Here is a 12566-nt window from a genome sequence, read left to right as displayed (position 1 = left end):
AGGTAGCCATTTGATTAAACAGATATGTCCCTAGTGGTGAACACTGTCCTCACACACAGGTGAACACATCTTTTCCTGGTGCTGAACACCATCCACACACATAGGTACACAAACCTGTCTCTGAACACACAAATAAAAAGACCTGTCCTTGGTGCTGAACACCGTCCAAACAGGTAAACACTGTCCCTGAACCCGATACACACAGGTTAGCACACCTGCCCCTGGTACTGAACACCATCCACACTCCCTGAACAGTGAACACCATGCATCGACACAGGTTAACATACCTGTCTTTGGTGCTGAACACCATCAACACAAAGGTAAACACATCTGTCCCCAGTACTGAACACAATCTACACACGGGTTAACACACCTGTCCTTTGTGCTGAACACCATCAACACAAAGGTAAACACCTGTCCCCAGTACTGAACACCATCCACACACATAGGTTAACATACCTGTCCCTGAACACCATCAATACACAGGTTACCACACCTGCCCCTGGGGCTGAACACCATCCACACTGTCCCTGAACGCCATGTATCCACACAGGTTAACACACCTGTCCCGGGGGCTAAACGCTATGAACACAGGTGAGAACTCAACTGCCCTAGTGATAAATATCATCCACACACAGGCAAACACACCTTCCCTGGTGCTGAACACCATTCACACACAGACAAAAACACCATTCCCTAGTGCTAAACATCATCCACACACTAACATATGGACCTGTCCTTGGTGCTAATTTCCTTTAAGAAACAAGCAAGCCTATCATCCAACGGAAAGCCCCAATGCCGTTTACATTTCTTGCTAAGAAAAACAACTTCTAGCTCAGGCTAGCAGTCCCTTTGACTGGAAATGGCCGTCAACAGGTCAAGGAACATTTTGGTTGCGAACATGTGTTCTAGAATTCGAATAGGACAAAACAACGTTCTATAGAACGTGTCAGATAACGCATTTTTCTTTCTGCCACCGTTGCCGGTTTTTTTAGAAGACGCCTCCCTACCAAAGCCATGTAATTTTAGGGTGACGATTTTAGTAGTTGGCTTATGATTTGTAGTCTATTTCGTTTTCTTCTTTTGTCTTTGTTATATTCTTACGTAACCGCTGGTGCTAGTCAATAGGGCAGCCGGTCTTGTTGCCTAGTGACTGTTTGTTTTTAAGTTGTGTTGACAAACTTCTTCGGTTGCAAGTCTCGCTATCTGAAGGAATGGACAGCAGTGTGACGTAAAGCGAAGATGAAGACGATTATAGCTGCCTTACTTGTGATAGGGAGCATCCTAGGCAGCGAAGGTAATCTATCTAGTCTAAGAAAGCAGGATAGGTAGACAGAGGGTAGTTGGCTGATACGAAGGGTCATTCGATACCGTATCTTTGGTACAGGGCCTGTTTTTGTTACCTCTATAAAAAATGGACGTGTTGTTTTAGGTATGTCTGTGTGTGTGTTTCCTGATATTTGTTGTCCGCATAACTTTAAAACCTCCGCCCATGGATTGTTATGATATTTGATATGTGGTTAGGTGTTGGGAAGACGAAGGTCAATGTCAAGTTTGGGCTCCCTGGCGTGTGATCGTAGGGCTGTAGCAGAACTTCCGGCTTTCGTATCTTATGTCCCGGACATGCTGTGGTTTTGTTTACTATTCCAATAGTTACTCAAGCAACTGGATATGGTTTTGGAAACGGTCAGACGTTTCGGACAGTATCCACTATCCTTCGTCAGTGACACTGAAGTGATCTGGAAGAAACTGATCTTTTGTACCCTAACTATGGATGAAGACAATTTTAGATGTCCAATAGGAGACCTTGTTAGACAAAGTCAAGCTAAAGACGTTTCTTTACTATTGTTTCCAATGCTGCTACATGTCTGCTGCTACAATCTAACACACATCTAATGACTTTTCCACAGTTATGAATGTACTGAACTATGTTTAGTTGGTCACGAAAGCTGGTTGCACCTGGCCGCTGGCATATCTATGATGTCTTAAGAAATTCTCTTCAATGCAGTTGCTTAGCTAGGAAGATTTTTCTCTCCTGTGTAGCTAATAGGGTTTTTGAATACGGATATTTTCTGATCCAATGTTCTTGTTTGTTTACTTGTTTGTTTGTTTGTTTGTTTGCTTTGTGTGTTCTCAGGGCGTCACCACGCCCATGCAGCAGCCAACGCCTGTGACAGACAGCCCTGTGAGGAATGGCAGACTTGTGTTAACCACAGAAACGGCTTCAGTTGCTTATGTCAGGAGGGATACCATGGGAGCAGATGCAACGAAGGTACTGTGTAAACTGTGCGGTATAACATCGACTATCATAATTCCACCAGGTGCCATAATACCGCCACCTCAAAAAAACGTTAGTATAGAGGTCTTCCCAAGATTATATTGAACACCGAATGTTAGATATCCTAAATGTAATACAATTCAGATATTCAGGTGTTGAAGACAATCTTGAGAAGGCCTCTATAACAACGTTTTTTTAGGTGGTGGTATAATGGCACCTGGTGGAATTATGCGAGTGTATGTTAACCACTCTTCGGTATAGCACACCAGCTTCTGTATCTATATAGCCGGTATAACAGCCCTTTGGCATAACATACCAGCTTCTGCATCTGTAACGTTATCTAATATATAGTCAGTATAACCGCCCTTTGGCATAACACACCAGCTTCTGTAGCTGTAACGTTATTTGTATAGTCAGTATAACCACACTTTGGTATAAACTCTACTCTATAACACGCCAGCTTCTGTATCTGAATCTACATACCCGGTATCACCACCGTTTGGCATAACACACCAGCTTCTGTATCTGTATCTATATAGCCGGTATAATCGCCCTTCGGTGATCTTCGGTGTAACACACCAGTTTCTGTATCTGTATCTACATAGCCGGTATAAGTATAACCGCTCTTCACCATAACACACCAGTTTCACAGGCACGCGGCTTATGACCTGTCGAAGAGAAGGCTGCGCAGAACGGATGCGCATAGAGCTCTGCGGTTCGACTGTACCGTCGCAAATAAACTTCCCGAAACCCACCAAAATAAAACTGACATTATCCTGAAGCCAGAATATTTGGGATTTATGTGCAATCATACTGATGTCAATACGTGATGTCTTTTGTAAAGCATAGTGAAAGATCAGTGTGTGCGGTTTCTCACTGATCTTTCACAATGCTTCACTAAATAGCATGTGCAGCGGCAGGAATTATAGGTAATATGTCAAAGGATAAGGCCCTGAAATTGAAAACAAATCCGCCTGGACATTGCTATGCAACAATGGAAACAATGGTCGAGTCCAGGACTGTTTACAATTTCGGCGCCTTACCCTTTGACATATTAACTTGAATTCCTGTCGTCGCACATGCGTTCTGAACTCTGTGAAAGGGTTTATTTCTTTTCACCAACATTGATTATCAAATTTTACACCAGACGTTGACGAGTGCACGGAGGGGGAGCACACCTGTGACGAACACGCCCTCTGTGCGAACACCTTTGGTTCGTACACCTGCACCTGTACGGACGGCTTCCATGGAGACGGGAAAGTCTGTAGAGGTAAGTGTATAGTTTCATCAGGTTGGTACGTCACTGAATAAAGACTAAAAGAGACTCCTTTTTCTACACAACCATTGCTTTTTTCTCACCAACGTTTCGGTGACCATCTGTTACACCATTTCACATTAATTGACAACTGTATTACACTCCTTTGCGTTTGAGACCACGTTGTAATTAATTTGCATAACGCTGTCTCTTCATACGTAAATACTTAACGTTTTATGACTGCATCTGAACTGTGAGAAGCGACACCTGTCCTGCAGTACAATGTGAACCAGTCAGAATTGGTGACATACGGTCACCGAAACGTTGGTGACAATAAAGCAATGGTTGTGTACAAAAGAGTATCTTTATTCTGTAGAGGTAAGTGCATGCCCTAGCATGAACAAAAATGCACTTCCATTTCAAGTTTGTTTGCTTCCTATACACTGCTAACGGGTGGTTATCTTGAACTCAACTCAGTTGCTCAAAAAATCTGAACGAAGAACTGATTTCAGTCTACATTTAATGAATCCATTTCGGTTATCTTATTCATTCTGTTGTAAAAATGAGTTTGATCAGCTTCTTACACTCTTATCAGCATTTGAAATAGTACACTGGCTTCTCATAACAAATGTTAGGGGAAGAAATACATCGTCGTACTGATACAAAATTATCTTCTTTTTTTCAGAAATCGTCTGCCCACATATACAAGGGATAAAAGATGGCGAGGTGGACATTGAACGGCCTGCGCCTGCGCACAGTCACGCCACGTTCACGTGTCACCCAGGCCTCCATCTGGTTGGTCAACACATACTCACGTGTCAAAACACCGGCAGGTGGAATTCTAGAATACCGACATGCGAGGGTAAGATATAACTTTTTCATCGTAATTTATTTATAATTTTTATTTCAGCGAATACGTCACTAGGATGAGGAGTAGAAAAGTGCAAATACCAAATACCAATTTCATTATATTCATAACATTTCATTAATGGTGTAACATATATTCGTTACTTTTAAAAATGGTTATAGTATTTGTCAAATGCAACGAACAAAGGTCTTCATAAACTAGCTTTCAATTTTGCAGTGCAATAGCACTGAGTTGGACAACCCTGGATAAAGATGACAGACATAAATAAAAATCTTTGCTAAATGAGGAAAGAATATGTAAGGTGAAGTGTTTTGGATTGAAGCTTGTTCGGACGGGCTAGAGCTTTTTTTCGTTTGTGTACATGTGTTTGCTTATCAAGTTTGATACATTAAAATCAAGATACGTCTTGTCATTATGCCCTCAGCTATTCTGTGCACCCCCCTGGAACCGCTTCCCAACGGCTTGGTCTACCTGTCCCACGACACTGCTTATGTTGGTGTTCAAGCGGCCTTCCAGTGTAACGAAGGCTTCCACCTGATTGGCTCAGCACAGATCACGTGTCAACAGAATGGCCAATGGAGCTCACCGGCACCCCAATGTGAAGGTACATGTCACAAGGAAAATGCAATTTGACAAATCGCTTAGATCTACAAGTACCTTGATCGAAAATAGTATGTTCTTGGATCTATTTTAATGGAATGAAGTCTTTGCATTTTGCAACCTTTCTTGACACAGTTCCAAACCTGTTTCACTCAAACACAATTTTTTTTTAAATCGTGTAGTTGTGACCTGCCCCTCCCCCGGGTTGCTGGTGAATGGAGACGTCCAGGCACCGCATCCAGCCAGAGTGCATTCTACGGCCGCCTTTAGGTGTAACCAAGGCTTCGATCTGGTTGGTCTGCCGGTGATCGCTTGTGGAGAGGACGGGAGGTGGAATGGACCGCCTCCAGTCTGCACAGGTATCAACATGTTACTGTCATTTGTATGAAGGTTCATAGGCATAGTAACAAAATAATGAAAATCCATTATTCCTATAGAGTTATCCTCTTTGGAATTTTTTAAATGCAACTTCAATGCCAAATCTAGTTGCTAGGGGGCCCAAACTCAAATCACTTCTTCCCGAGCGCAAGAGCTATCTAACACCCCAAAAATCGTGACCATAGCTTGTTCAAAACGCGAAATTCGAAACTATTGTTTGTACAGAAAGTTACAGTATTAGACACCAACATATAAAACGTATTTTGTCGTCCCCACAGCGACTCTGTGCCCTCCCCTGATTGCACCAGTGGACGGGGAGATGTTACCGCCAGAAGAAAACGTCTACGGCAGCATGGCCAAGTTCAGGTGCAGGCCTGGCTTCAACATGGTTGGTCAAGCGACGATCTCGTGTCTGACAAGCGGAAAATGGAGCGCACCCGAGCCGACTTGCGATGGTTGAGCATGTTTTTATTCATCGTACCTACGTTGTTGACCTATCCCGACGGTCCATCATCACAATTAGCATTCCAACCAATGATAGCATGGCAATTAGCGGTTCGCCCAATGAGAGACAGGCTGCATGTAACATATTTGCATTCTCGTTTGGACGACAAATGCGTGGCTGTGGGATTGGTCTATAAGCAGTTGAACCCCAATGATAGCATGGGAATTATCGGTTCGACCAATGAGAGACAGGCTGCTTGTCCGTCAAGTATTTGCATCTCTACATTATGATGGAGGTGGACGGGACAGTGGGATTGGTATATTAGCAGTTGAAGCAATAATAGCATGGTAATTAGCGGTTCGACCAATGAGAGACATGCTTCATGTGCGCTAAGTATTTGCATTTCTACGTTCTGATGGATGTGGGCGGGACTATGGGATTGGTCTTTTGGCAGTTTAACCAATGATAGAATGTCAGTTACTGGTTTGACCAATGAGAGACTGCATGTCCGTCAAGTATTTGCATTTCTACATTTTGGCGGCAGTAGGCGGGGCTATGGGATCGGTCTCTAGTTGAACCAATGATAGCATGTCAATTAGTGGTTCGACCAATGAGAACTTCCTGCATGTCTGTCAAGTATTTTGCATTTCTACGTTTTGGCGGAGGTGGGCGGGGCCATGTGATGGGTCTGTCAGCTTTATCGGGAAAATAATTATCTTTTTATCTCATTATTTATCTAATTATCTTTTTATCTCTTTCTTCTTCTTCCTCCCAGATGTCAACGAATGCTTAAACAACGTGAACTGCGAAGGCAAGACGCAGCAGGAATGTGCCACTCTGAAAAGGGGAGGTAATGGTTATAACATCTGTTCTCCACAAGCTGACTGCATCAACACGATCGGATCGTACCACTGTGAATGTAAAGATGGGTACGTTGGCGATGGCATGCACTGTGAAGGTATGTTAACGTTAAAACGCATAATTTAAAGCATCATTCGCTGGCCCCAATGTTGTGCCATTGGGAAATGCACTTCACCTATTTTTCACTCAACTACGGTGTGAATGTGAGCCTATCTTTTATCATTTGTTACTGCTTGGTTACCTGAACCTTCAATGGCAACTCGTTCAGAGTTGAGACCATTACCCCCTCTTTCTGTGTGTGTGTCTCTCTCTCCAGCTATCTCTTTCTTTGTTATGAATGTAATTGTGTGTATATGTGTGTGTGTGTGTGTGTGTGCGCGCGCGCGCGTACGCGTGCTTGTGTGCGTGTGTGTGCACCAGGATTAATGAGCGATGTGCTCTTCTGTTTCAGATATAGACGAATGTGCAGAGCAAGAGCACCCCTGCCACAACCGGGCCACGTGTATCAACATGCCCGGTGGTTTCAGCTGCACCTGCGTGTACGACAAGAACAAGGGACAAGGTTGTCTTGGTAAGTCTCCGCGAGAAAGGACTGTTTCAAGAAGGATATATTAATGTATATGGGAAGAATGAGACACCTGGTGTCTTTTGATCTAGCCTAGGTACCATCCAGGTAGTAGTTCGCTCCTATATGTTCGATTCTGCTACCCGTCTGCAGACATTCAAACCGTTTACAAGCACGTGGGCATTCAAACCGTTTGGTGCTAAACGTCAACAGTTAATGAGCGAATTAAGGAATGGGTTCTAAAGCGCTCGTTCAATGACATCAGACCCTCCCGCAAGCGGATGGAGGGAGTTTCGTTTGTCTAAACGCCTGTTCGAACGATCGCTTGAACCCATTTCTTAATTCGCTCATGTGTAGGGGTCAATCAGCGCCCTCGTCCAATATTTGGACGATTCCAGACGTTAACGTGGCTAAGGATCCCAGAGATAGAGGTATTGTTGCTGTATTATTTTCGCTCTGGGGCTTATTTCAAGAACGTTAATCGTTGGAATTCAGGTTTGCAATGGTTTTCGGTGGGTGGGTGGTTAGGTATGGTGATGGTGATGGCGATAGTGCAGGTGGATTTTGCGCCTCCTGTTGCTTGACCTTGGTACTGCAGCAACACGTTTGTGCCATATTTTTGTCTCAGTTGCTAGTTATTCCTTGCTTTTTTTTCAACAACGTATTCCAAACATAAATGATTTTCACGATAAACAAAGATATTTTGCTGTGTTAAGCTATTGATAAAATATTTCATCTCCCTTTTATGCAGAAACTCCAGGGTACCAAGAGCCATCACCCGTGCAGTCACATGACTACGACGGTGACCACGGTCATCTCCATGGAAACGATCATCTCCATGGAAACGATCATCCCCATGACGTGAGAGGAGTTGAGGCAGACTACAGCAACTTCGATGTTCATGGGAACGGTGCGGGCTTCGGTCACCATGGTAACCAAATCAACAATGGCTTCGGTCACCAAATCAACAATGGCGTCGGTCACCAAATCAACAATGTCGCCGGTCGTCACTTCAAGAAAAGGTCCGCAAAACTTCTGACGCGAAAGACGAACAGAATGAAAAGAGAGGTGAGCGAAAGTGAAAGTGACCAAAACACAAATAATGTAGGTGAAAATGACGGCAACAACAACATCAATGACATTTCTGACAGCAGTAATGTCATTTACCACTCCTTCCAATCGCAAAGCAGTTCACAGGGACCTTTGAACGAGGGCGAAAACATCGAGAGTCATGGAAACGGCCATGATACAACACATGACAATCCTAGAGAGCAAGTAATCGGGCAACTACAGGAGCGCATACATGCCATCAGGGACCGTTTGCAAGAAGAGCATCCCCAAGCGGAAGAGACTGGCAGTAACCATGACTACCACAGTCCCTCACAGGAACAAACCGGAAGTGACGGCTACCACGGGCCCTCACAGGTACAGACCGGAAGTGACGGCTACCATGGGCCCTCACAGGATCAGACCGGAAGTGACGGCTACCATGGGCCCTCACAGGTACAGACCGGAAGTGACGGCTACCATGGGCCCTCACAGGTACAGACCGGAAGTGACGGCTACCACGGGCCCTCACAGGTACAGACCGGAAGTGACGGCTACCATGGGCCCTCACAGGAACAAATCGGAGGTGACGGCTACCACGGGCCCTCACAGGAACAAATCGGAAGTGACGGCTACCATGGGCCCTCACAGGAACAAATCGGAAGTGACGGCTACCATGGGCCCTCACAGGAACAGACGGGAAGTGACGGCTACCACGGGCCCTCACAGGAACACACCGGAAGTGACGGCTACCACGGGCCCTCACAGGAACAAATCGGAAGAGACGGCTACCACGGGCCCTCACAGGAACAGACCGGAAGTGACGGCTACCACGGGCCCTCACAGGAACATACCGGAAATGACGACAACAACGTTAGTCCCTCACATCACGACAACAACGTTAGTCCCTCACAGGGACAGACCGGAAGTGAGCAGGTAAATGCGGGTGGCGGGAACGATCGCGGATGGAATGACTACATGACGCACGATGAATATTATAACCCTGATTACGCGGACTATGAGCATGTAGACGAGTCGGACGATTCTATCGGGCTTACAACAGCGCAAGCCGGAGAGGCTGTGACAGTGTTGACAGGGGGAACACCATTGGAGGATCGCCATGCGGGTAAGACTGAGTCGCCAGGATCCGGCCAATAGAAATGTTTGGCTCAAGATCTCACAGCAAAACACGTACATGTGGCAAACGCGCGTGACTGTAAAGTACTGCGACATGTGAATGGAGGAAGATAACACAGGGTTGTATTTTTTCTGTCACAAAAGCAAAAGGAATTAAACCACAAGCTACTTGCACATTGGTTTGCTGTGATTTCTTGAGTCTGTTGGTTTCTTTTTATACTAGCTAGCCCAGGATATCTAGATAACTTCTACTTATAACATGAACGACAGACTAACTCAGTATGTACGTATATATATATAGTAGAAGGAGTCATCATGAGGTAATATGACATGAAGACTGAAGAAGCTAAAGGTCGTACGAATATTTCAGTAAATCTTGAACTACTTTGACATCAGAAAACACATTCATCGTGCGAAGTAGGCATGATTTGGGTTATTAGATGTTTAAAGTTGATCATTTACGTTACTTTATCCATCATTACCAGACAGATACCCAAAAAGTAGTGAAGCGCAGAAGATGTAAATGAAACAACTTATGACACATAAAAATTATTGAGCGAAGACAGGAAGAAAAGATGACAGCAGAATGCCAAATTCCTGCAATTTTGGCAATCTGCACACAATAAGGCTCGCTCCCCGAGAGCGTTGCCAAAATGTTTGCACGTAAAGTTTGCCTGACAACACTGCACCAACATTTTCACGCCTGAGTGTAAAACGTATGACGACTAGAAAAATTATTTAAGGTGTCATCGAGTGGCAAGAAAACTTTCACGCACACGTGCACACATTTTCCCGTCTGTTTAGTATATGGTATTGCCGGATCCACTCGAGAGATCCCGTGTGTACCGGTGGGACAGAGAGGCGCGCCTGATGGCGTCCCTGATCCGAACTACAGGTGGACATACGGAAAACACCGGAAGATTTCAGGACCCAGGTATCGTGAACTAGCTTTTTTAAAACTCTAACTTCGGATGCATTGTCATTGATAACACAGAACAAAAAAAAAAAAATAGCTAAAATTTTTCTTTGTTTTTTCCTATCGGTTATGCGTTAGATTGTATCCACATGGCAACAGCTACTATTTTAGCACCAAGGACAGGGAGGTCATCCAACAGTTAACGCCAATGCAATTTTCTCAGACGGCGGCCATGACAGATCTAAAACGAGTTCAATGAGGCAAACAAAAGACTGTCCATCATAATTAGCAGTTCAACCAATGATAGACCAATAAGAGAATGGCTGTGTGTCCGTCAAATCTATCTATCGGTCGGCCGCAAGGCGGGCGACTGCAAGTCTCCATTGTTTCTTGTCGGCAGCCAGGGTTTTGATCTGCCCCGGTGTAAGTAGGCCGCTTTCGTCCCCCAGCAGCTGCTGTATGTACTGCAGGTAGGACATGGGTTGGCGACCTCGCCTGCGTTTGCCATGTGATGGTAAGTACAGCGAATAGAGACAGGCGGGCTCGTCCTCAGGCATTCGCAGTACGTGACCCAGGTAGTCCAACTGTCTTGACCTTACATGCTCAATCAAGGGTTTTGTGTTGGTCAGTTTGTAGATTACAGAATTAGGCACCCGGTCAAGCCTCTTGATGTTTAACATGACACGGTAACAAGATGTTGCAAACGAGTTAATTCTGCACTCCATCACCTTAGTAATAACCCAGGATTCACATCCATAAGTAAGTACTGAAACACACGAGGCCTTAAACAGTCTTACTTTAACAGCAATAGGGATACTATTACTTCTCCATAGATGTTCTAAGTCCCAGAAAGCTACCCATGCTAAAGCTCTACGCTTCTTAAGGTCACTACTTGTTGAGGCCATCATAGAGCCAAGGTATTTAAAATCCTGTACATGCTTAATCGGTTTGTCATACACAAGAAGTGGGGGAATTGGATTGTCATTATAACACATGTATTCCGTCTTAAGGACACTAACAACAAGACCTAAGTCGGATGCTGCAGTAGCAGTTTTAGTGAGTTGTTCTTGTGCTCTTGGACCCGATGACTCTAATAGAGCAATATCATCGGCAAAATCCAAATCATTTATCCGCTTAGCCGGGTATCGACTGGACGCTCTGGGGTGAGTCACAATACCTGAGTCGGGTTCTACTGTGGCCCTCCTCATAAGATAGTCAATGAGAATGATAAAGAGAAAAGGTGCCAAGACATCACCCTGTAGGACTCCAGAAGACACCTGGAAGCACTGTGACACATGCTTATCAACCATGACAACACTCTTAGAGCTACTGTACAAAACACTTATGGCCTTTACCACTGGTTCAGGGATGCCATAGTGGCGTAATACGGCGAACATAACTTCCCTGTCTATACAGTCAAACGCTTTCTTAAAGTCAATAAAAGTTACCCATAATGGCAGTTGTTGGTTTTTAAAACCTTCCATGATTCTTCTGAGGATGTGTATTTGCTGCGCACAACTACGTCCTTCCCTGAATCCTGCCTGGTTTTTCCTTAGAATAAGATCGACTTGTCTGCGGATTCGGTTGAGAAGAATCTTGTTATAGACTTTAGCAGCGATAGACATGAGTGAAATTCCCCTGTAGTTTGTCATCTGTGTTAGGTCACCTTTCTTGGGTAGTGGGATGATGATATTTGTAGTCCACTGGTCAGGCGGAACATGAGTGGTGTATACTTCAACACAAAAGGAGTGGAGGGCTTTGACTATTGTAGTACCACCACCTTGAAGGGCTTCCGTCAAATATTTGCATTATTATGTTTTTATTTTGCATCTCTTACGGGACTTTGGGGTCAGTCAACGCTACACTAAATTGCTACATCTTTCGGTGCATAACACTAGTTATAATGTCAATTATTTGATCTTGTATTGTGAAAATGTGTGTGGTTTGGGGGAAAACTAAATGGGAGCTGATTTTAGAAATAAGTCTTGTCTTTTTGCCTCATTGACCTTGTCTTCAATCTATCATGGCCGTCGCATGAGAAAGTTGTATAACAGTAACACATTCAAGACGATTAAAGATGTCTACGATGCTGGCATCTGTCCGTCATTATGATTTGTTCCTATATCTACACATGTACAAAGAAGCGAGAAGATGTCGACAATCCTGTTAGCTTAGTACCTTCAATTAGTTAAATTGTATCTTGTTGTCCCTGCATA

At 44.3% G+C, this 12566-nt stretch overlaps 1 protein-coding gene across 2 annotated transcripts in view; it reads left to right on the top strand.

Moving 5' to 3' along the window:
• The first annotated feature begins 932 nt into the window (after nucleotides 1-932).
• The window catches only part of LOC118403145, an 18090-nt gene continuing 6456 nt past the window's right edge, over nucleotides 933-12566 (top strand). Inside the window, exons 1-12 of one of the 2 annotated variants that reach the window (XM_035801654.1) lie at nucleotides 933-1297; nucleotides 2138-2272; nucleotides 3426-3548; nucleotides 4219-4395; nucleotides 4826-5005; nucleotides 5184-5360; nucleotides 5658-5834; nucleotides 6600-6782; nucleotides 7137-7256; nucleotides 8002-8688; nucleotides 9184-9423; nucleotides 10239-10368. In XM_035801654.1, the coding sequence (XP_035657547.1) occupies nucleotides 1243-1297; nucleotides 2138-2272; nucleotides 3426-3548; nucleotides 4219-4395; nucleotides 4826-5005; nucleotides 5184-5360; nucleotides 5658-5834; nucleotides 6600-6782; nucleotides 7137-7256; nucleotides 8002-8688; nucleotides 9184-9423; nucleotides 10239-10368 (2384 nt within the window). In that variant the 5' untranslated portion in view covers nucleotides 933-1242. Of the gene's footprint in view, nucleotides 1298-2137; nucleotides 2273-3425; nucleotides 3549-4218; nucleotides 4396-4825; nucleotides 5006-5183; nucleotides 5361-5657; nucleotides 5835-6599; nucleotides 6783-7136; nucleotides 7257-8001; nucleotides 9118-9183; nucleotides 9424-10238; nucleotides 10369-12566 lie in introns of both variants that reach the window. The other variant, XM_035801653.1, reaches the window with a different exon arrangement.

This window comes from Branchiostoma floridae, chromosome 16, assembly GCF_000003815.2.
Source record: "Branchiostoma floridae strain S238N-H82 chromosome 16, Bfl_VNyyK, whole genome shotgun sequence".
NCBI classification, from domain to species: Eukaryota; Metazoa; Chordata; class Leptocardii; order Amphioxiformes; family Branchiostomatidae; genus Branchiostoma; species Branchiostoma floridae.
This window is presented reverse-complemented; position numbering and strand designations above follow the sequence as displayed.